Raw genomic sequence first — 25,231 nt, forward strand, 5'->3', positions numbered from 1 at the left:
TTTGTTGAATTTAGACAGAATTATCTTCTGTCACTTTAAGATAGGAATGTCTTCCTGTTCTAGTTTCTGGTAACAGGAGCAGCACCCTGGTCTACATGTTTATGGAGACAAAAGTAGTGTCTTGTTTTACTCATTCATGTCAGAAACAGTAGGGCCTTGATCTGTCTATTTCAGAGAATAAGAGTAAGAGGAGTCAGAAGCAACTACTTCTGCCCAAAGCGTATTGTCTTATCTGGTTATTTCTGGGAACTTAACTAAAGTAGTCTTTATTCCAAGAACAAAAACACTATTTATTTCCATGTAGGGGCCATAGGGGGTGCAGAGGAAGCGTGCTCACCCAGGCCTTCGAGCCTAAGTGGGCCCAGAGGCCCATCTGCCACATATGAAGACACTAGTATTAGAAATGGCAGGTGAGTGTCCTGTTACAGATGTTGCATTGGGCCAGGAGCTTCCAGTTCCTCCTATGTCATGTAATATATTGCTCAGTGTCGTGCTCTTCTCATTCTTGGAAATGGTAGTTGTACTCTAACTCATTCCTAGGCATATGAAGAGATCCTTGTGTTATGATACTGTGGCTATAATGGTAGTAAGTTACTTGACATACACACTCATTGAAAAATAAAAATAAAAAAATCAACCAAATTGAAATGTTGGCTTACCGTAAAACTCGGCATGTGATTAGGTCTAAGGAAGATACGTGGATGATTACAGGTGTGGTCTTATTAGACAGTGGGTTTTACCACCTATGAAAAGGCTCTCAGATGCTACTTTTGGCTAGTGTACCTTTTGGGAAGAGATTGTTGACTGCTTGACATACCTTTACAATGCACTTGAAGACATTTTGCCCAGTTGACAGACTGAGAGGGGGTGCACCATTAGACTCTGAAAAGCAGGATGATGGTTTTGATGAATTGGCAGCCTTAGTTTCCACTGGTGCCATGAACGAGAAACCTGGACTGCTAAACATGAATCTTTACTGTCTGTAGCAACAAATTCAGGTTCTGTATGAGTATGGAGGTCTAGTGGTGAGTATTTCAATCCTGCCTTTGCTGTGGAGCGACACACTCGTAGGATGATCTGGGGAGCCATCACATATGACAGTCGGTCCCCCATAGTAGCTTCAGCACTCGTGGATATGGTGATATCAAGGTGTCTTTACTTTCTATTTTTCTTATGCAAGGCAACTTAAAGGTGACAGTGTGACGTTTCGGTCAACATAGACCTTTTTTAAACACAAGTTGCCAGTGAGAGAGTAAGAGAAAAGGATGGAGGATGTATTGAGCTGGTAGACATGTGTATCCACACCATGATTAACGCTGCGTTAATCGGTCAACATAGACCTTTTGAAAAAGGTCTATGTTGACTGAAATGTCACACTGTCACCTTTAAGTTGCCTTGCATAAGAACAATACAAAATAAAAACACCTTAATATCACCATATGCATTGGAGTGCTGAAGTTTCCATGTCGACATTTCTGTGGGCTAGGAACCCACAACCCAAGCACCCATCCAAGAGTGCCACGCCATCCTACCTTACTATTAGTCCCCCATAGTAGTGATACAAGGGTCACTAACAGCTTGGCGATATGTGCAGGACATCCTGATGCCATGTGTTGCCTCTTGTGGCAGGGCTTCCAACTGGCTTATCAGCAGGACAATGCTCACCCACACACAGCAGGGATTCCAGCTCCAGCACCTTATGAATATACAGGATCTACAGGTCCAGCTGTAACATCTGGGAGACCATGTGCTGCAGGATACCATACAGAACCTGTGTGCCTCCATGCCCAATCATATATCATCCTGTATCCAGGCTAGGGGAGGTATAACAGCCTTCTTTCACTTGTACAGTTTTCCCCAATAAACTCTTTTCTTTTTGGTGCATTATTTTTTTGTTAGTGTGTATTAATGGCCAGCAGAATTTTTTTTAATTTTTCTCCAAGGGTATAGATTTGCTAATGATAGACTATCGTCAGTCAACTGTGCCGATTTTGGTGGGGTCTCCTGACTCTCCCCAACAGATGATATAATGGGAAAGAAGGACTGGACAAGTTGAATTTTACTGCCTGATCCTGTCATTCTGGAAGGAGATAAGAGGCACCATGAGAGGTGTTTGACAGCAGCTTTCTCCTCTCTTGGCATTGACTGAACCGAGCATACACATGTATGGAGGAGTCAGGAAAAATAGTTGAAGGTGTATGGACCTCTTAAACCTTTTACGCAAGTGTATGATTGGCTGAATGAACGTTGGTTCCTGTTCATTGCCCCATGTAAGCTTGCCCAGAGATCAGGAAACAAACCAGAGAATGCCCATGTGTTTGCATCTTTTATCATGTATCAGCAGCACATCTCCACAATTAATGTAATTCTACTGTAGGAGGATGGGTTGGAACAATCACTAGAACAGTAGTTTGCTCAAACCCTTCCTGATAATTGGCAATTAAAAATGAAAGTAAACGCGAGCACCGATCAACTTCCAATATGTCTTCTCTCACACTAGTTTGGGCAATTGATCTGCCGGTGTAAATGAACCCTTGTGCTAAGTGATCTGAAAGCAGACAACTGGTATATTAGGGAGTTAAAATAACGTGCCAAGCGTCTAATGTATATGGGGGAGGGGGGTCATAAGAAATAACTCTCAGCTGAGCATCCAACATTTTTGACAACTTTTCCCATGCTTTTTTTTATAGTATATTTTACTTTGGTTTCTGTAGGTTTGTAGCTTTTAGGATTATCCTCAGGTAAGTAAAGTCAGTCTTATGATAGCCCAAGCTGTAGGCTGTTAATTCTTGTCACAAGACTGTCTGGGTTTAGATCTAATGGCATGCTGAACCTTAATAGGATTCTGTGCTCTCTGGGAGCAGTGAGAAATCCTTTTTAGTTTTTCTTGAACTTTTCCATGACAAGTACTTTAATGCCAATGTAACCTTTTTATATACTTTGGAAAAATGTAAGTCAGCAAATCTCATATTGGTATTAGGAGGCAATTAACCGGAAATATTGGTACGTCAAGCTGAAAATGTATAAGTCCTTAAAGGGAATCTGTCACCTGCTTTTACCATTTTAAGCTGGCACCATCGCTATGTTGACTAAAGTATCTTATTTCCAGCAGTCTTTTTACTTTATTTCGTTTTGTAGTTTTGATATAAAAGCGCTTTTTCTGTTATGCTAATTAGGGTCCAAGGAGCCCAGAGGGGCGTTTTTTCCACTCTCCAGAGCCCAGTGACGCCCCCCCTGCAGTGCCCAGCCCGCCTTAATTTGAATTCCAAGGACGCCTCCTGATCATCAAATAACCTCCCACAGCCCCGGCAAACGGTTCCGCCCCCTCCCCACGTCCTAGTCTACCTTATAGAAATGCCCCGTCCTTCTTCCTGTCTGCGGCCAGAAAACTTGCGCAGGCGCAGTACTGCCAGCGGCCTGCGCGATCATCAACGTCCTGAGGGCAACAGCGCTCAGGTCACATCACTGGGCTCGGCGCATGCCAAGTGAGACTTTTGAGGCTGTTGCCCTCAGGAGGTTGATGATCGCGCAGGCCGCTGGCAGTACTGTGCCTGCGCGAGTTTTCTGGCCGCCGACAGGAAGAAGGACGGGGCATTTCTATAAGGTAGACTATGACGTGGGGAGGGGGTGGAACCGTTTGACGGGGCTGTGGGAGGTTATTTGATGATCAGGAGGCGTCCTTGGAATTCAAATTAAGGCGGGCTGGGCACTGCAGGGGGGGCGTCACTGGGCTCCGGAGAGTGAAAAAAACACCCCTCTGGGCTCCTTGGACCCTAATTAGCATAACATAAAAAGCGCTTTTATATCAAAACGAAATAAAGTAAAAAGAAGACTGCTGGAAATAAGGTACTTTAGTCAACATAGCGATGGTGCCAGCTTAAAATGGTAAAAGCAGGTGACAGATTCCCTTTAATTACATGTCTCATCCGAAATGTAAAAAAAAATAATGAAACTTTTATAAGATTGCCTGAGGAATCTTCTATGGTGACATGGCCAGAGGTTAAGTAGAAGTATGTGTACTAATGGGGTCATTTATCAAACTGGTGTAAAGTAGAACTGGCTTAGTTGCCCAAAGCAACCAATCAGATTCCACCTTTTATTTTGGACAGCTCCTTTGGAAAATGAAAGGAGGAATCTGATTGGTAGCTATGGGCAACTAAACCATTTCTTCTTGACACCAGTTTGATAAATGACCCCATAAGTGTGTAGTGGTAACATATATATGCGCTAGACTTCTAGTGGTTTGTCTTTATCATAATTTCCTTTACAACCTTTTCCATTTCTGTAACTTTGATTATCGTCGTCCCCATGACTTCACTCATGCAATAAAATCCTGTCTTGTAGGAAATATTATCGGCTCTGGGATATTTGTATCTCCAAAGGGAGTACTTGAAAATGCTGGGTCAGTGGGTATGGCCCTCATCGTGTGGATTGTCACTGGAGTAATCACTGCAGTGGGTGCCCTATGTTACGCCGAGCTTGGAGTCACCATTCCCAAATCTGGAGGAGACTATTCATATGTTAAGGACATCTTTGGTGGACTAGCGGGGTAAGAGTTCGCATTTTAAATGGAGAACAAGCCAATATTCCGATTTTCAGTGTTAAACCACATGTGTTTTGCTCTGCAGTTTCCTCCGACTCTGGATTGCGGTTTTGGTCATCTATCCTACAAACCAGGCAGTCATTGCATTGACCTTTTCAAACTATGTACTACAACCTCTCTTCCCAACCTGTTTCGCACCGGAGTCGGGACTCCGTCTGTTGGCAGCGGTTTGTCTATGTGAGTATAATAAGGGCTACCTGTGTTGTCTGCTGAAGTCCTCTCTGTGCTCTTTTACCTGTAGATTACAAATGCCCTTTTTATGAGCTTTTGTGTTAATAATCTGTTAATAATAATCTGTGTGGTAATAAAGCAATTATGGAAATCTAGAGTTCCAGATATTTCATCCATTAGTATGGAGGTTCTAGAGTGGGATATTAACTCTACAGGGTGGGCCATTTATATGGATACACCTTAATAAAATGGGAATGGTTGGTGATATTAACTTCCTGTTTGTGGCACATGTGAGGGGGGAAACTTTTCAAGATGGGTGGTGACCATGGTGACCATTTTGAAGTCGGCCATTTTGAATCCAACTTTAGTTTTTTCAATAGGAAGAGGGTCATGTGACACATCAAACTTATTGGGAATTTCACAAGAAAAACAATGGTATGCTTGGTTTTAACGTAACTTTATTCTTTCATGAGTTATTTACAAGTTTCTGACCACTTATAAAATGTGTTCAATGTGCTGCCCATTGTGTTGGATTGTCAATGCAACCCTCTTCTCCCACTCTTCACACACTGATAGCAACACCGCAGGAGAAATGCTAGAACAGGCTTCCAGTATCCGTAGTTTCAGGTGCTGCACATCTCGTATCTTCACAGCATAGACAATTGCCTTCAGATGATACGAGATGTGCAGCACCTGAAACTACGGATACTGGAAGCCTGTGCTAGCATTTCTCCTGCGGTGTAGTAACACAGGAATGGGGCAGTGTTAACATGGGTAATCCGTACTAATATATACACTCGTTAGACACATTGGTGGTGTATATTAATAAAGTCAGGTCTTGTGCATTGTAGTGGTAGAGTAAGATGGGGAAATCATCAGATTCTTTAGCTTTCACGTACAGGACACAGGAGAAGGCATCAACTTCCCTGAGCATTGCCGTGACCTAGCACATAGGAAGCTTCACGCCATGACATAGTACATACATGCAAGGTACAACGTATACATAGCCCAGCGTCCTATGACTCTACTTTCCAGACACCATAATGGGGCGATAACTGGAACTGAACAATGGCCGTTTGATCCTGAGATGCGTATAATGTGTCATAAATTAGGCGCAGCTTCGGCAGTCCGTGCGCCTCTAGTGAAAACTATTCCTGCCCCTGCCTGACTGGAGTGGTTTTTTGCAAACATTAGTGAATATTTGGTAACGTTAGTAAATTTTTCAGGGCAGATGTACCGGCCCCTGTCAGGCCACTCCAAAATACTGTCGCAAGAGTGTTGGAAAAGTCGGAAAAAAGGGGTCTTGTGACTTGGCATATAACTGTTAATAAACAACCCCCGATATGATGAGGCCAAGATGTCAGGGTTCAGCTCACATACTTGTGAGAGCAGTTACTAGGCAAGGACTGGGCTTTGGTTGTGGCTACAGCCCTTGTCTCAGATGATGAGGGGGATGGGTTGTTTTGGACTGTGCTCTAGACATAGTGCCTGGCAGCCGAGAGGAGACGATCCTGCTTAAACTGGTTCCATGGAAGCTGAAAACATAGAGGAAGGGGGGAGTGGATTGTGCAAGCACAGCTGGGCCTCAAGTGCCCTTATTCAGACAGGCTGATTACTCAGGGCTGAGTCAGCAGACAGGTAGAGGAAGGGAAGTGAGGGGAGATAATGCCTGTCTGAGGCAGGAGCGTCACGCGTGTTTGTGTTCAGCTCAGCATGAGATCTGCCAGTGACAGCACGTATATGGATCTCCTTCTATAACCAGCCTGTATTACGGCTCTGGTGGATGTGGCTTCTTTCCGTCCTCCAGTTCTTTGTATCTCCGGGAACTGATAATAACAGTGACGCACACAATCTTAAAGTGAACCTGTCGCCTATCCTGACAGGCCTGTTTTAGTAAATAGCTGTATTCCACATAAAAGGGCTATTCTGTAGCATCTGTTCTTATACTTGTATATTGGTCATTCCTCTGTTATTCCTGCTAGAAGTTTATGAATAAAGGTATAACATGGTGTGTCCCTACAGTCTGCTACTGTGAGCCCCACCGCCTTTTCAAACAGTTAATTGCCAGGTGTTGGACCCCCGTCTATCAGATACAGATCTATCCAGAGGATAGTGCATCCGGTCTCCACCGCGGCCAGTGATTGGATGCAGAGATTTCAAACTGGATGTTTACAGCGAGGGAGCAGAGGTCAGGAGGGAGTAGTGAAGCCGTGATATCACCTATTGTGAATGGTGGATCCGGTCTTAACTAGATGTAGGTGATATCTGACATCATAATCCTGCCTGTAATGATAAGCAGATAACTGTAGTAAAGTGATCTGTACAGACTAGAGATGAGTGAGTCAATTCTAATGAATCTATTAATCTCATTAGCAGGACTTCTTAAGCTTTGGGGGTCTGTCTTTCCTGCCTGCGCTGCTGCTTCAGTTTTCAGAGCCAGTGCCCGTGCTCTGCTAATCAGGCCAGCGTCGCAGGCAGGAAATTGTCAGGGCGGGACTAAATGTCCGGCCCTGTCAATCTTGCGGCAGGTGGGTGCCTTTTTTGCCTGCGGGAACAGCCCCCGACAAGTGAAGAATCGATTCACTTATCTGTAGTACAGACCAAGGCTGACGGCTACCCTTCCCAGCTTCCTCCATACACATACATGCATGCTTGGCAGAGCATTCATGTGTGTTCAGTGTGTGTGAGTCAGCTCCTCTGACAGCCTCTTATCTCCCTTGAGAACAAAAAGATCAGGATTGGTAAAATTTAATGTGCCTGACCCTTTGTTCTATTGGTGGGAAGTGTCTGTGAAGGTTCTCATTTATCCAGGTCATGGTATATCTGTAAAGAATAAATCAAGGCAACTGGACTTACTGTAGATTTCTTGAAAACATTTCACTCGTTCTTCCAACGAGCTTTCTCAATTCTGAGTGACTGTACAAGAATTCTCTGGGAATAAATATGTAACAATCAACATCTGGTAATTATACCCAGCATGGGGTCAGAGGTCATTATACCCAGCATAGGGTCAAAGGTGTTGAGTCAGTAGGTGATAATGACCCTGACCACTTTCATGGGAATTACACCGAGTCATTGGTTTAGATATGTGGTTGACACTTGGGTTAAAATTCATAAACAAGAGTTACAGGCTTTAATCGACCACATCAACTCAGTGGATCATACCATCAATTTCACGCGGAAAGATATGCAGTACAACAAACTGGCGTTTCTGGACTGTCTTATAACAGTGAAAGAGGGAAGGAAGCTGGGAATAGGTCTATCGAAAACCAACACACACAGACCAGTACCTGCTATTTGATTCCCACCATCCTCTAGACCACAAACTGGGAGTCATCCAGACTCTACACCACCGGGCAGAGAAAATCCCCACCATCACAGAGGCCAAGGCGAAGGAATTCAAACACCTCAGAGGGGCACTTAAAACTTGTGGATATCCAGATTGGGCCTTTGTCAAAACAGAAGGAAGGAGAAGAAAGGGCACCAAGACTACCAGTGAGGCCGAGAAGCATGACAGACGCAAGAATATGGTTATCCCATATGTAGCTGGGGTGTCTGAGAAACTCAAAAGGATTTTTAATAAACATCACATCCCTGTCTGCTTTAAACCCAGCAACACACTGAGGCAACAACTGGTTCACCCAAAAGACCCAACGCCTAAACACAAGATGGACAACATTGTGCACGCAGTCCAGCGCAATGAGGAATGCTCAGAACTGTATATCGGCAAAACAACAACAACATCAGCGTATGGCTCAGCATAGAAGAGCCAAAACCTCTGGTCAAGATTCAGCCGTGTACTTACATCTAAAAGAAACAGGTCACACCTTTGAAGACAGTCAAGTACGTGTTTTGGATAAGGAGGCTGATTGGTACAAACGAGGTGTGAAGGAGGCCATCTACGTAAAAATGGAGAAGCCAAGCTTGAATAGAGGTGGGGGGGGGGAGGAGACATCTATTGTCTGCCACATACAATGCTGTCTTGACACCTTTTTCTGGTAGGTCATTATCACCTACTGACTCCAATTAGGATAGTGGAATCCACACCTCTGACCTCATGCTGGGTATAATTACCAGATGTTGATTCAGTTACATATTTATTACCAGAGAATTCTTGTAGAGTCACTCAGAATTGAGAAAGCTCGTTGGAAGAATGAGTGAAACGTTTTCAAGAATTCTACAGTAAGTCCAGTTGCCTTGATTTATTCTTTACAGATATATTGGTGGGAAGTTGGGATGACCGGTATACATTAGGCTGTGTGGGCATGCTGGGAGTTGTAGTTTTGCAACAGCTGGAGGCACACTGGTTGGGAAACACTGCATTAGATGGTCGTCTTGTCCTTTGGACTTAGCCAACATAAATCTTATCTATGGCCAGCCGTAAACTCACACGTACACCACATACATGTGTTCTGGATTAATGAGTATAGCCCTGATCTACTATGTTTTGTGGCTGCTGTTTAGAATGGAAACCATTGCACGGAGCCTGATGTGCAGAACTCTGGTGGGCTTATGAGGTTCCCATTCCGATTGTTGCACCAAGCTTACGAATTCATGTACTTTTGAAATGAACATTTAATCATATAAATGTTACACCATACAATCCTTTCCGAAGAGAAATAAGTGCTCTTTTTTTATAAAATTATAGGACACATGCTAGAATACATGTTCCTAAAGATCTGAGGTCTTGTACACTGCTCAAAAAAATAAAGGGAACACAAAAATAACACATCCTAGATCTGAATTAATTAAATATGCTTCTGAAATACTTTGTTCTTTACATAGTTGAATGTGCTGACAACAAAATCACACAAAAATGGAGGTCTGGATTTGGAGTCACACTCAAAATTAAAGTGGAAAAACACACTACAGGCTGATCCAACTTTGATGTAATGTCCTTAAAACAAGTCATAATGAGGCTCAGTAGTGTGTGTGGCCTCCACGTGCCTGTATGACCTCCCTACAACGCCTGTTCATGCTCCTGATGAGGTGGCGGACAGTCTCCTGAGCGATCTCCTCCCAGACCTGGACTAAAGCATCTGCCAACTCCTGGACAGTCTATGGTGCAACGTGACATTGGTGGATAGAGCGAGACATGATGTCCCAGATGTGCTCAATTGGATTCAGGTCTGGGGAACGGGCGGGCCTGTCCATAGCATCAATGCCTTCGTCTTGCAGGAACTGCTGACACACTTCAGCCACATGAGGTCTAGCATTGTCTTGCATTAGGAGGAACCCAGGGCCAACCGCACCAGCATATGGTCTCACAAGGGGTCTGAGGATCTGATCTCGGTACCTAATGGCAGTCAGGCTACCTCTGGCGAGCACATGGAGGGCTGTGCGGCCCTCCAAAGAAATGCCACCCCACACCATTACTGACCCAATGCCAAACCGGTCATGCTGGAGGATGTTGCAGGCAGCAGAACGTTCTCCACGGCGTCTCCAGACTCTGTCACGTCTGTCACATGTGCTCAGTGTGAACCTGCTTTCATCTGTGAAGAGCACAGGGCGCCAGTGGCGAATTTGCCAATCTTGGTGTTCTCTGGCAAATGCCAAACGTCCTGCACGGTGTTGGGCTGTAAGCACAACCCCCACCTGTGGACGTCGGGCCCTCATATCACCCTCATGGAGTCTGTTTCTGACCGTTTAAGCAGACACATGCACATTTGTGGCCTGCTGGAGGTCATTTTGCAGGGATCTGGCAGTGCTCCTCCTGTTCCTCCTTGCACAAAGGCGGAGGTAGCGGTCCCGCTGCTGGGTTGTTGGCCTCCTCCATGTCTCCTGATGTATTGGCCTGTCTCCTGGTAGCGCCTCCATGCTCTGGACACTACGCTGACAGACACAGCAAACCTTCTTGCCACAGCTCGCATTGATGTGACATCCTGGATAAGCTGCACTACCTGAGCCACTTGTGTGGGTTGTAGACTCCGTCTCATGCTACCACTAGAGTGAAAGCACCGCCAGCATTCAAAAGTGACCAAAACATCAGCCAGGAAGCATAGGAACTGAGAAGTGGTCTGTGGTAACCACCTGCAGAACCACTCCTTTATTGGGGGTGTCTTGCTAATTGCCTATAATTTCCACCTGTTGTCTATCTCATTTGCACAACAGCATGTGAAATTGATTGTCACTCAGTGTTGCTTCCTAAGTGGACAGTTTGATTTAACAGAAGTGTGATTGACTTGAAGTTACATTGTGTTGTTTAAGTGTTCCCTTTATTTTTTTTGAGCAGTGTACTTTTGTTGGAGATATCATAGGTTGTCCGATAACTTCAAGGTAAAAGTATATGAAGCTCGGCATGGCGACACATGTGATGTACTTGTTGTAGCCACTTTGTTTCTGAGTTGATGATTATTATTATTATTATTTATTATTAAAGTGCCATTCATTCCATAGCGCTGTACATATGAGAAGGGGTGTACATCCATAAGGCCTCATGCACACGACCGCATTTTGTTTCTGTGTCCGATCCGTTTTTTTGGCGGATAGGATGCGGACCCATTCATTTCAATGGGTCCGCAAAAAACGCTGACAGCACACCGTGTGCTGTCCGCATCAGTATGTCCATTCCGTTGCTCCTCAAAAAACAGTGCATGTCCTATTTTTTTTCTAGTTTGCGGACAAGGATAGGCATGATTACAATGGATCCGCAAAAAAAACTGATCCGTCATCCGTTTTTTTTGCAGACCGCAAAACACATACGGTTGTGTGCATGTAGCCTAATACAGACAATTGCACTAAGCATGAACAAGACGAGTTACAAACTGGTACAGAAGGAGAGAGGGCTTACAATCTACATGGTATGGGAGAAGGACACAGTAGGTGAGGGTGAAGCTGGTCATAGCGGTATAGAGGCAGCAGGGTCACTGGTTGTAGGCTTGTCTGAAGAGGTGGTTCAGTCGTATCTATTGTAGTCAGTGTTTTTGAGATTATTCGTCTCCTCTTTTGTCCTTGTTTTCAATGCTCTACTTCTTTTTTTTTTTTTTTTTTTTTCAAGTGTGTTTTTTGTACAGTTTTCTGAGTTACTACTCCTCCTCCTTCTCCCACAGGTTATTTTTGGTTAATATTCTCTTCCCTCCCATCTGTCTTCCAATTTCTTCTGAGCTTGAAAACAAGTTGTCTGGCCTGGCAGAATGCCGTGATCCTCAGGACATTGTACACATACATGAGTGATTTCCAAGTATTGGAGTATGGATAGGACAAACTAAACCATGGGCGCCAGTGACATCACATCACCAGCAGCTATGCATGCAGCCTAGTGAGAACTTTATTGTGTTATTTAAACTGGAGCAGGAGAAACAAATCACTACTTGAGGTCATACAGCGACTCTTGTGAGGAGAATACTTGGAAGAGAGCATTATGTAATACATGTTACCTTATCGGCGTATTTCCATTGTACTGCAGGAGGTAATGTTACTTATAAGTATTAGTCCATTCATATATAGTGTCCAGCTGAACTAAACAATCCAACATATTCTGCACATCCATACCCCAGGTGACCATTCACACATTATTAATTCAGCTGAACTTCTGCCCGTATGATGATGAAAAGTAATGGATAGTATGCAGGGATCCTGAGATCAGTCATTCTCTCTTACCTAATACAAAGGAGAATGATCAAACTCCTTCTTAAAAATGTCCTAGTGACCAATGTCTGTAGAGTTAGCCACAGGCATGAGGTTTTTGTCTGCAGATCTATTTGATACCAATATATCTAGATTTTTCATCTGTTTGACCCAAGATGTCTAGCAGCTTCCCTCCATAAAGGTAACACACCAAGACATTTATGCATAGCCCTATTAAGTGTAGCAGGTCATAACCTTTAACAAAGCCCAAGCAAAGGGCACAAACGGAGGGTCATAACAGAGGCATTAGGGTCACCTGAGGTAGGGTGGTAGTGGGGATTGTGGAGCAGGGGTAACTGGAGAAGATGCAATATTAGCGGTGCATTTAGAGTGGGGGCATCTGGAGCTGTGGCACTAATGGGGGTGTACCTAAAGCAGAGGCATTGGGGGGGACCTAGGGAAGAGTCCCCCCAATGCCACTCTGAACTCTGTAGAGAGCAGTACATATACACAAATCTGAGTCTACTATAAACAAATTCCCTATTTCCCCCTTAGTCTCCTATAGCTCACTACTGTCACACACCTGAGAAATCAGCCCAGCACCGCAGAGGAGTCCTTCTCTCCAGCAACCAGTTTCTGACAGCAGGGAGGGCAGGAGGATGGCCAGACATGTTCTCTCCTCCTTCACTGCCAGCCGCCCTGAAATTTAGAAGATATTGCATGGCCTCCTGTACAATTTACACCAGTAGGAGGCTTCATCACTGTGCGATACTGCCACCTAGTGGCTACAATAATTATCTTTCCTGAGAAACAAGATAAATAATTACTCCTTTGCCTTATCTCTGGGTGCAGGAGACTGGGGGCTCACCGAGGAATCCCCTGCCTCCCCGGTGGGCCAGTCCGAGCATGCCGATGGCTATCTCTCCTGACTTTCCCAAACAGATACATGTTTGGTTCAGTTCTTCCACAATGGAGAGAGAGGAGAAACCTATCTCCTGGGAGAAGAAAATACTCACTTTGTCCTATTCTCTCCCACAACTACTGTCCGGGAACAGTTAGGAGCTCCCCATAAACATTAGACTGTTGGCTGACAAGACATTACACTAATGTGCATGGGGGACTTAATCTAATATTTTATGTTTATGGCTCACCATGTAAAGTATGAGTAGTTAGAAGTATAGCTAGGCTTCCCTTCACCCAAGGTAAAGATTTCATCTGCAGTCTCCCTTCCCCCTCAGAAACAAAGACATCGTTTGCCTTTCTCTGCCAATCCCATAGACTTTGAATGGAGTGGTATTACAAGTGTGTGACCACTACCTGTCCTCCAGTTGTCTTTCTAGGAAAGCACACAAGAAGTAGATAGGTCTAAAGGACTATTTACATAGTTATTTTGCAATCATCGTCGAATGATCCTCGATCTAATTTTTTTTTGCAGAGGTTGCAATGGATATTTCCATCATTTTAATCCTCACTGCCAATGGGAACCATAAATGCTGCCTAACAGCCTAGAGTTATACACTATGCCGCAATAGCTTGTAAACATCACTGATTGTGCCGATAGCGGTGATTTTTATGGTGGGACAATTAATCGAGTTCAACAATAAATTATGGTTGTATTCTCCATCTTCCCTTCCATTCACACAGAGCAGTTAATGCTTCAGTCACTGATAAGCGGCCAATGTAAGCGGCCTTTAACCCCTTATCCTCACCAGATACATTTGGTATGTATCCTTATGGCAGGAGACATCACAACTTTACATAAAGCAACCATAAAGCAGATCTGAAAGAAAACAAGCCTTTGTAATGACCCATAGACCAGTGATGGCTGCTAAAAACATGGCTCGGTGCTGCCAAAATCAATCCTTCTGTCAATTCCTTGGAAACTTTCTTTGGCAAATGGTCAACATTGTTCTACAGATTGACCCTTGGATAACTTTCTGTGTTAGTTCAAGCGTTCCTAATCTGTATGTGTACATTTCTATACCATCTAAATTCTCACTATGAAAAGAGATGGAACGGGTAGGTAAAGGGGTCATCAGTATCTGTATAGTGGGGGCTCCGCTGATCATATGTTTGAAGAAGCCATGGCGTACTGGTGAATGCTCCAGCCTCTTCCTAGGCCAGTCACGTGGCCTCTCCGTAGCTCTGTCCCATTCAAGTGACTGGACCTTGTACTGCCATACCACGCACAAGCCGCTATACAATGTACTGTGCTGTGCTTGGTATGCTGTGAGGGGGGCCACAGATTGCAGCCCAGATTTAACTTGGTAAATCTGCCCAAATGTCCTTTTTGTTTTTGTTTTATTGATGCATTTATGGTCTACAGATGTGATGTGTTTTTCTCAGTCTGATTGCATGCATTCGGCTTGGAATAGTATCGTACCCAGTGAGTCACAAGAAGAAATCTGGTTGCAGTTTTCCTTTGCCATATGTAGTAATTTATATATACACATGTTATATGAACCATATAAAGATTCAGAAAAGGTCTCGCCCATTAACCCATTGTTCATTCAGAGGCTGCATACCAATGTATTCTTTGCTAGTCCTTGTACAGCGCATGTAGGGTCCTTTAGGTTATGCATTATAAATGTCTTTAAAAAAACGTTAGCTAATATAGTATAAAATGTAGCTACTATGTACATGGATAATGAGCAGAAAAGCAGTGAATAGATGCGGACAGTAAATAACAGGATGACTATTCCTGCATCCTACAAAGGATATGATAGAGAAGTGTCGGGGGTGGGAATGGCACAACCCTTCCCCCATTACCATCTCAGTTTATCAGTCTGTGCACATAGTATTCTATACACACACGTCATACATGTTATCGCCTAGTAACTGGGCTCTCCCAATTCATACTCATTATCTCAATGTCACAGGAACACGTTATTGGGTGGAGGCATGGAAGAACAGTTTTTAGCCTCCATATGGGGTTTGCCCTTCCACACCATGCACAGACTTGACACTTAGGAAGCGTCCTTGCTGACTTTCAGACTTCCTCCTTATTTCAGGGTGGCGTGTCTCACCTGTCTGAACATGGGCACTGGAAAGGGGCCATAAATGATTAGTAGGATGGCGCGATGCCACCCCTTCTGTGCAGTTCTTCAGAAGGAATTAGGAAACTGTAAGAAGTGCTTCATGTACTGCTATGTATTCTGTAGAGCTGGGCTCTTACAGAATGATGCATTCGCATCAATATGTGAATCTGATCCAATTCCTCTTAGGCTATGCGGTATTCTACTGAATATATGCAGCCAAGCAGTATGTATGCCATTGTGTGCTCTGCCGCAACACAGTGCATCTCTGAGGGTTGAGCAACATTTGGCCGGAGGATGACATTGCTACTGATGTTAGAATTATAGAGCACATTCAGTTCTAAATGATAAATATTCTTTCCAATTCACTTAAGTGTTATTTTGGAGCTTTGAGCCAAGGCTTGATAGGCAAGATGACATAGATTGCGTTTCTGGTCATGGCACAGGTATTAGATCTCATTTGTGTGCAGTCAAGTGAGATGCAAAGTGGCAGCGTCGCCTTGCTTCAATACAGACCTCACCAGCTAGCACTAGCCCAAAGATGCCCATACACCTTTAAAAGTGATCGACAACGCCTGTCTCGCCAACTCCTCCATGCATTATCTCCTAGGACATTGGTGGTGAACCTATGGCACGGGTGCCAGAGGCGGCACTCAGAGCCCTCTCTGTGGGCACCCACGCCCTGGAAAAAGTCTATGGTGTACCAATATGCCTTAGGCTACTTTCACACTTGCGTTGTTCTTTTCCGGCATAGAGTTCCGTCACAGGGGCTCTATACCGGAAAAGAACTGATCAGTTTAATCCCCATGCATTCTGAATGGAGAGTAATCCGTTCAGTTTGCATCAGGATGTCTTCAGTTCAGTCGTTTTGACTGATCAGGCAAAATAGAAAACCGTAGCATGCTACGGTTTTATCTCCGGCTAAAAAAACTGAAGACTTGGCTGAATGCCGGATCCGGCATTTTTTCCCATAGGAATGTATTAGTGCCGGATCCGGCATTCAGAATACCGGAATACCGGATCCGTCCTTCCGGTATGCCCATGCGCAGACTGAAAAAAAGGTGAAAAAATAAATGCCGGATCCGTTTTTGCCGGATGACACCGGAAAGACGGATCCGGCATTTCAATGCATTTTTTCGACTGATCAGGCATTTTTAAGACTGATCAGGATTCTGATCAGTCTTACTAATGCCATCAGTTAGCATACATTTTGCCTGATCCGGCAGGCAGTTCCGGCGACGGAACTGCTTGCCGGATCTCTCTGCCGCAAGTGTGAAAGTAGCCTTAGACTTTTCCTGCCATTCATCGGCGCAGGGCACACTATGAACTGCACAGGCAGCACATTGAATGTAGGCATGCTATTAGAGCTAAATGATAAAGTACATGGAAGATATAATATATTGGACTGAAGTATTCAGGGTAAATTGCCGTTTTGGCACTTTGCGATCAATAAGTGGGTTTTGGGTTGCAGTTTGGGCAATCTGTCTCTTAAAGTTCACCATCACTGTCCTAGAAAAACAAAGGGATGGGGCATTCAAATCCAATGTGCCCAATCCTTGTTTCGCCCGACATCTGACGAGGGAGAGTCGAGAGCTCCACATATACATTGTCAGCAGGTCACAATGAAAATGGTGGCTTCTGCCAAACGATACAGTAATGTGTATGGAAGCCTTCAATCCTTCTGGCACTGCTATATCATGCACCTGATCCTCTCCCTCGGTTAGGTTTGTCCAAATTGTTCAGCGAGGACCTATAGAGGATCAGAGACAATGGGGCAGATTTACTATTCCAAAGGTCTCAGAATTCTTAGGCTACATTCACACGGATACCGTCCATGTCCCATCTGCATTTTTTACAGGATGCATTGGGGGTCATTTATTAAGTGACTTGCAACTATTGTAGACAAAAATAGTTGTCGGATGTCCCTTTTTTTATTAGCCGTGCAACAATATTTAGTCACACTGCTTGTTTCACACCTTGTTTGGCAGTTGGGTGGGACAGGGATGAATCGGGTCATGTCGAGGGCCATGCCAGGGCTAACATTTATGCCTTGTCATAAACTAGATGAAGCATACGGCAGTGAAGGAGGAAACTAATAACTATGTAAAAAGCTGGTCTTAGTAAATGTGCCCCCCTGACTCCAGTGGGTCCATGGACTGCATTTTGTAGACCGGAATAGGAAATGTTCAACAATTTTCAGATTGGACATATGGATGCGGACAGCACACTGATATCATCTAAGGGGACTTTCTTAGGGTGCATTCACATGCAAACCACAGAACTGCAAAACACGGACACTGGCCGTGTGTACCCCACATCGCTGTGCAGACCCGCAATCTGCATGTTTCAGCCACATAAGATATGTCCTATCTTTTGCGGTGCTGCCACACAGATCCGGAGGCACATGGAAGCCCTTCTGGCTTCTAGGGACTGGGCTTCATTGAGTATATATATATGTGTGTGTGTGTGTGTATACGGATAGGGACTGGGTGAGGTTAAGGCCTCTTGCACACGAACTTGTGCGCCCCGTGGTCATGCTGCGGGCCGCAATGCACGAACACCGTCCGTGGGGCAGCCGATCGCGGACCCATTCACTTTAATGGGTCCGCGATCCGGCCATTCCGCAAAAAGATAGGGCATGTTCTATCTTTTTGCGGAACGGAAGTATGGGACGAAACCCCACGGAAGCACTCCATAGTTCTTCTGTTCCGCATCTCCGGATTTGCGGACCTATTCAAGTGAATGGGTCTGCATCCGTGATGCGCAATGCCCACGGAATGGCGCCCGTGTATTGCGGATCTGCAAATGTGGTCTGCAATACAGCCACGGAGCGCGCACATTCGTGTGAACGAGGCCTAAAGGTGTAGCTTGCCGTAAAGTAAAAAAAAAATTGTAGCTATGCCTGCCGCTGGTGTTTTCCCTTCCTTATATTTCTCCAAAGTTGGGAGATTTACTTAGTATGTGTTTTTTTTTTGTTTTTTTTTCTTCCTATGCAAGTATACATTATTGGGAGGGAAACGGCAGGTAATGAACGTGACCACATGCAGCTTTTAGCATTAGTGTAGAAATGATCAATTCTGGCCATTATTCTGTTTGTGGCCTCCAGATGCGGTTCACATTTACTACATCAGTGTTGTATACTATGGCTCCTTTGCAAACATTGCATTTAGGTGCAAAATATGCAGTAAAGTAATTGATGACCTGCCGGCCCTCACTCAAGCTTCGCTAAGTAAATAAAGGCTAGTTTTGACTCATTTGCTGTGAATCTCAGTAAATGTTGCACCTATATACAATAAAAGTGAATGAAGCCATATGTTACGGAGAAGTAGTAGCAGGAATAGGCAGTAAAACTGTTTGTTTGTCAGCATCATCTGTGCTAGCGATCTGTTTCCAACCATTTGTCTGTTCTTTCTTAAGTGCTGCTCACCTGGGTGAACTGTGCCAGCGTACGATGGGCCACCCGAGTTCAAGACATATTCACAGCTGGGAAGCTGCTTGCATTGGGACTGATTATAATCATGGGACTTGTCCAGATCTGTAAAGGTAAGGGTTCTTATTCTTCTGGACTTTTTACAGGGGCCGATGCTTGGCCATAATGAGCACCAATCGTCACTCTAACAAGTCGATCAGCGCTCATTTGATGCCTCCCACATGGGGATAAAGATGATCGTTCGCTCACCTTATAGTTTGTATATTGTTGGCAGCACATCCCTGTTTACATATGGAGATGTGCTGCCGACAATGATGCCCACATAAAAGTTACTGCCATGATTGGACCCTCTTTTGAATGTTCATGTAAATGGAACTTAAAGGGACACTGACAGGCCCAATAAGCATATTTAGGTATATATATATGACAGTACAGGTCTTATAAAGTGTATTAGAATCATCTAAGTATCCCCCCTGTCCACCTTATAAATACAGTAAAATGAAGTTTTATAACCTGCTGGAATCGTCTTCTTTCTGCCCAAGGGGCGGTGTTTCATCTCCACTTGCGCCCAGCCAGCCTCGCCCCAACTGCCGTTTTGAAGCGCCGCCCAGCTCATCAATATTCACCATGCTGCCCATATTAATAGCCTATCAATATCAGAAGCCTGGAAAACCCCTTTAAGTTATCCTACTGCATTTTTTTATGGTATCAGAAATATATTTAGATTAAATTATATCACTATAAGGGCTTGTGTTGTGCTAATACAGCGCTGTTAGCTTCAAATTTTATATGGGGACATAGTTTGTTTTTTTTCTCCAGATTTTACATGAATCTAAACAGATGTCAGGCTCCATCAGATGCCACATAGATTATGGAGGTATTCTCTTCTAGAAGCATTGCAACTATATAGTACCGTATGTAGGCACCATATCTCTGCACAGAAAGTGCATATGTGCCATCTATAACTAGATGGTTTTGCCAAGTGGATGGAGTCTCGGACAGTAATGTAAGTGCATAGGTAATGCTGGAGGTAGAAATATTGGTTCATTCTGAAACAGGCCAGAAAATCTACTTTGAGTGGAAGGGTCATTTATTGGCTAGTTTGGTTTCTGTTACCATGCCTTACCATGCTGCTTGTTTTACATCAGGGGAATATTTCTGGCTGGAACCAAAGAACGCTTTTGAGAATTTCCAGGAGCCAGACATTGGTCTCATTGCGTTGGCATTCCTTCAAGGATCCTTTGCGTACGGTGGCTGGAACTTTCTTAACTACGTCACAGAGGAGCTGGTGAATCCCTACAAGTAAGAATGACAAGCAGTGCCAACCATTGGCCTTACAATGGTGGAATGGAAAATTCTGTGTTATTTGAAAGATATGTTTCATACCATTTCAGGTACATATCTTGTATTTCTTTCAAATGACATTGTTCACGGTCAATAACTTTCTTAGCGTAGATACAGTTTGGTGACTAGTCTACAATGTAGATAACATTCTGGTCCTGGTGGCCAATATAATTTTTTTTCTTCATTTTTTTGTTTAATATACAGTATTTTTCACTCCGTAAGACCCTCCTAGCATTTAAAGGAAGAAAATAATAAAAAAAAAATTATTCATCAGACACCTGCACTCACCGCTCCCTGGTCTTTTCCGGGCACCTTGTTGCACTGTGACATCAGATCATAGTGTGCGCACTACATCCTGACGCTGTACGCAGTCAGGACAGTGCAGCACGGTGCCCAAAGAAGACCAGGGAGTGTTGCGTACAGCCAGCTTCATGAGCATTGTATGCACCGCTTCCCGGTCCTACTCTGTACTAGTGAGCACTACCATAATTATGGAAGCGCTCACCAGTATTCAATCCATAAGACGCACTGCCATTTTCCCCACACACACACACACACACACACACACACTTTTAGGGGGGGGGGGGGATGCATCTGAGGAAAAATACAGTATATACTTGAGCTTTGAGCTTTATGGACTTAGCCTAAGGGCTCATTGAGATGGCTGGCCGTATGTTGCTTTCTGCATTTACTTCTATGGGGCCCCAAAAGATGCGGACAGCACTCCTTGTGCTGTCCGCATCATTTCTTGCGTTCCACTGCCCCTTAAAACAAATAAAACCTGTCCTATACTTGTCAGTGAAAATCTGGACGTTGCCCCATTAAAGTCTATGGGTCTGCAAAAATGCAGAATGCAATACGTTTTTTTTGTGGACATGCTGAACTGACCATAAAAAAACGGATCCACATTTTTGTGGACCGCAAAAAACATCCGTCCATCTGAATGAGCCCTAAGGGTCCTCTTACATGGGCCAACACCAGGCAATAAACAAGCATGATCAACAGTATACAAGTCAATTGTCGCCTGTGTGCATTTGAGAAGGCTCGATACCAAAGTGAATTCACTCTGTATATTGTCTGTTTACACAGGGCAACGTGCTGCCAGCAAAATAATCTTTTAGGTGTTAGATGAAAGATGTGATCACCCAACAAACATTTTGTTTTGTATGAACGTTTGTTCTGCAGTGGAAAACGCTCTATCCATTATGTGGATTTTTCCACAGGGTTTTCCACTTTAGAATCAATTTCCCATTGAACTGAATAGATAGATTCTCAAACAGAAAATCCACAACATAACAACATTTATGCTGCGGATTGTATATTCTGCAGCAGAACACGACACAGGGATAGATGATTTTCAGCCGCATAGGACAACATGAGTGACGTCTTGATGTTGCTTGTGAGTGCACCCTTATACAGTACAAGCATGCTGCATGGGCCTCCTTTGTGCTGCCACCCTCGCCATGCAGAGCACAACCATGTTTCCGGAGACCGGAGTGCAGCTGCTTGCCCAACTCAAGATTGCTGCAACTTAAAAGGGTTTTTCAAGACTTGAATACTGATGACCCATTGGGGTAGGTAGTCAGTATCTGATCAGTGGGGATACGACCCAGGACCCTCGCAGATCAGCTAAGAAGGTACCGATGCTCCTGTGAGTGCCTCTGTCTCTCCAGCTTACCAAGCACAGTGCTATACATTGTCTAGTGGCTGTGCTTGGTATTGCACTCACCTGAGCTGCAGGAAAGCTGTGAGAAGGCCTCGGCGCTCGCAGGAGCGCCACTGCCTTATCAAACAGCTCATCGGTGGGTATCTAACCCCCACCTATCAGATACTGATGACCGATCTTCAGGATAGGTCATCAGTATTAGTCTTGGGAAAACCCCTATAACTCGCCCAGGTGCAGGCATATGACCCCATTTAGAGTACAGCATCATGCCCATCATACAGTGAAACCTGTTGCCCAATATGAACATGCCCTTCTTACCTTGAAGTAGAATAGCTTACCTCTCCCATGCTACAGTCTCCTCCAAATGAGGTGACCGCTCACTCTGTGATGCCGCCTCTAAAACAGATCAGACATGGGGTGAGCTTGATCACTGTCAGCTCTGCCTGGGTCTGCTTTGCCATAATTTGCACCAAATTTATCAAATGTCACATATATTATTTGATAAATTTGGTGCGTCTTAATTTTTAACACTTGTCTTGTTACTCTATTTTCCTCACCACCCACTACTGGAGTGATATTGCTGAATGTTTTTTGACTTAATTAGCATTTTATAAATCTAGTGTACACCCACTCGTCCACCTGCAGTGTGAATTCCGGCAGCGATTTGTCAGGCCAATTCTTTGCACAGTCTGCTGGAATGTGGCCGGATCTCTGCCAGTCCCCATTATACTGAATGGGACTGGTGGGCATTCCCTCTGCAGTTCCGGATCCGGTGAATTCCAGCAGGCTGTTCGCTGCCGGAATTCCCACCGCAGGTGTGAACCTAACTTAAAGGGGTTATCCAATTTCACAAACACAGGTGCCAGGCCCCTCAGAGGAAATATACTTACCCCGCTCCCTGCGCCGCTGCTTCTCCCTGTACATCCGGTTTTGGAATGGGGGAGCAGCCAATGGCAGGTGGTGACAGGGACGAGCCTACCTAGCGTCAACCGCGATGTTTTAATCCCTGCACAGGGAGAAGCGGCGGTGCGGGGACCAGGAGCAGCGCAGTGAGCGGGGTATGTATATTCCCTCTGAGGGGCCTGGCACATGGGGGGGGGGGGGGCTGTTTCTAAAATTGGATAACCCCTTTAAGGATGCCCACATTTTAAAAAGTGTTGGAGGGAGTAAAATAAAAAATAAAAAATAACATTTTTATGCAAAAAAAAGGGGAGCGCCGATAAGTTGTGACTTTTTTATGGCAGGAAATAAGTATACAGGGTTTGCAAATTTCCTCCATAATTCTTAGAGTTCGCCAAGTAGGAGAGATGGGAGCTGCAGGTACTTCACTGCTGCTGTAGGGCTACTCAGCTGCTCTTGTGTAATATGATAAATCAATTGTGATGTGCTGTTATATGAAAGCAGATAATGCATAACTTGATTTATCGTTAAAGAGTATGATAAAGGAATAACCCCTATCAGAACTGTGAATTTATTGGTTGGCATCCAGCAAAGATGATATTAAATAAATGGGGGGCTTCTTTTGTCCAGGCAATTTTCTTTTCTATTTTTGCAATGCTTGCTTCTGTAGCTTACATACATCTGGTTCATCTCAGTTATAATATAGCACATTTCATTGCCACAGTAAATGCACATGCACATGTACATGTGATTTATACACAACATGTCACATGTGTGACGCAGGTTACTATGCCGGTGCTTGTACAGGTTACAGGTCACCGCTCTGCATTCACCTTTGACACCAGTAACCTGTTCATACATCATTTGTAGTATTTCTCAGAACTATGCGAAAATCCATGGCCATTGTAGAATTGGTCACATTCATGGAATATGAACATGTGTAGGTCTCCCTCTAGTGGCAAGACCTGGCTAATTCTTGTGTCTTTCACCAGGAATCTCCCACGTGCCATCTTCATCTCTATTCCACTTGTCACCTTTGTTTATGTTTTTGCAAACATTGCCTATGTGACAGCTATGTCCCCTCAGGAGCTACTGGCTTCCAATGCCGTGGCTGTGGTGAGTATTACTACATCAGTGTTAATCATTTCACTACTTACATATGGTGTGGTGTCATGTATGTCCTGTGTTGCCAAACTAACCTTTTAACATATAGCTAGCCATTCACTCATGTGTGTGTGTGTGTTTTATTTATATATTTTTTTTCCAATATTTAGACATTTGGTGAAAAATTGCTAGGTGTCATGGCCTGGATAATGCCAATATCTGTCGCTCTCTCCACATTTGGAGGAGTCAATGGATCTCTCTTTACTTCTTCCAGGTAGGAGTTATTACCATACATATCATTGGATCCCATACAACGATGGTAGACATGCATAGAAAAATACATAAATGGTCTCGTTCCTTTAACAGGTTGTTTTTTGCTGGGGCTAGAGAGGGTCATCTACCAAGTATCTTAGCCATGATCCACATCAAACGATGCACCCCAATCCCAGCACTTCTCTTCACGGTAAGTCCTTACTTTGCTGTAATTTCAAACAACTTAAAGGTATTGTCTGGCCATATACACTGCTCAAAAAAATAAAGGGAACACAAAAATAACACATCCTAGATCTGAGTTAATTAAATATTCTTCTGAAATACTTTATTCTTTACATAGTTGAATGTGCTGACAACAAAATCACACAAAAATAAAAAATGGAAATCAAATATTTCAACCCATGGATTTGGAGTCACACTCAAAATTAAAGTGGAAAAACACACTACAGGCTGATCCAACTTTGATGTAATGTCCTTAAAACAAGTCAAAATGAGGGTCCGTAGTGTGTGTGTGTGTGTGTGTGTGGCCTCCACGTGCCTGTATGACCTCCCTACAACTCCTGTGCATGCTCCTGATGAGGTGGCGGACGGTCTCCTGAGGGATCTCCTCCCAGACCTGGACTAATGCATCTGCCAACTCCTGGACAGTCTGTGGTGCAACGTGACGTTGGTGGATAGAGCGAGACATGATGTCCCAGATGTGATCAATTGGATTCAGGTCTGGGGAACAGGCGGGCCAGTCCATAGCATCAATGCCTTCGTCTTGCAGGAACTGCTGACACACTCCAGCCACATGAGGTCTAGCATTGTCTTGCATTAGGAGGAACCCAGGGCCAACCGCACCAGCATATGGTCTCACAATGTAACTTCAAGTCAATCACACTTCTGTGAAATCAAACTGTCCACTTAGGCGAGCACATGGGGGGCTGTGCGGCCCTCCAAAGAAATGCCACTCCACACCATTACTGACCCAATGCCAAACCGGTCATGCTGGAGGATGTTGCAGGCAGCAGAACGTTCTCCACGGCGTCTCCAGACTGTCACATGTGCTCAGTGTGAACCTGCTTTCATCTGTGAAGAGCACAGGGCGCCAGTGGCGAATTTGCCAATCTTGGTGTTCTCTGGCAAATGCCAAACGT

General features: G+C 44.3%; 1 protein-coding gene across 1 annotated transcript in view; it reads left to right on the plus strand.

Moving 5' to 3' along the window:
* LOC120989052 (large neutral amino acids transporter small subunit 2) overlaps positions 1-25,231 on the plus strand; it is a 53,011-nt gene that overhangs the window by 19,339 nt on the left and 8,441 nt on the right. The window contains exons 3-9 of the mRNA XM_040416909.1: positions 4,345-4,549; positions 4,629-4,780; positions 18,793-18,918; positions 19,954-20,107; positions 23,708-23,831; positions 23,990-24,093; positions 24,186-24,282. Of these exons, the coding sequence (XP_040272843.1) occupies positions 4,345-4,549; positions 4,629-4,780; positions 18,793-18,918; positions 19,954-20,107; positions 23,708-23,831; positions 23,990-24,093; positions 24,186-24,282 (962 nt within the window). The remainder of the gene's footprint in view (positions 1-4,344; positions 4,550-4,628; positions 4,781-18,792; positions 18,919-19,953; positions 20,108-23,707; positions 23,832-23,989; positions 24,094-24,185; positions 24,283-25,231) is intronic.

Source organism: Bufo bufo, chromosome 2 (assembly GCF_905171765.1).
Source record: "Bufo bufo chromosome 2, aBufBuf1.1, whole genome shotgun sequence".
In the NCBI taxonomy this organism is placed as follows: domain Eukaryota; kingdom Metazoa; phylum Chordata; class Amphibia; order Anura; family Bufonidae; genus Bufo; species Bufo bufo.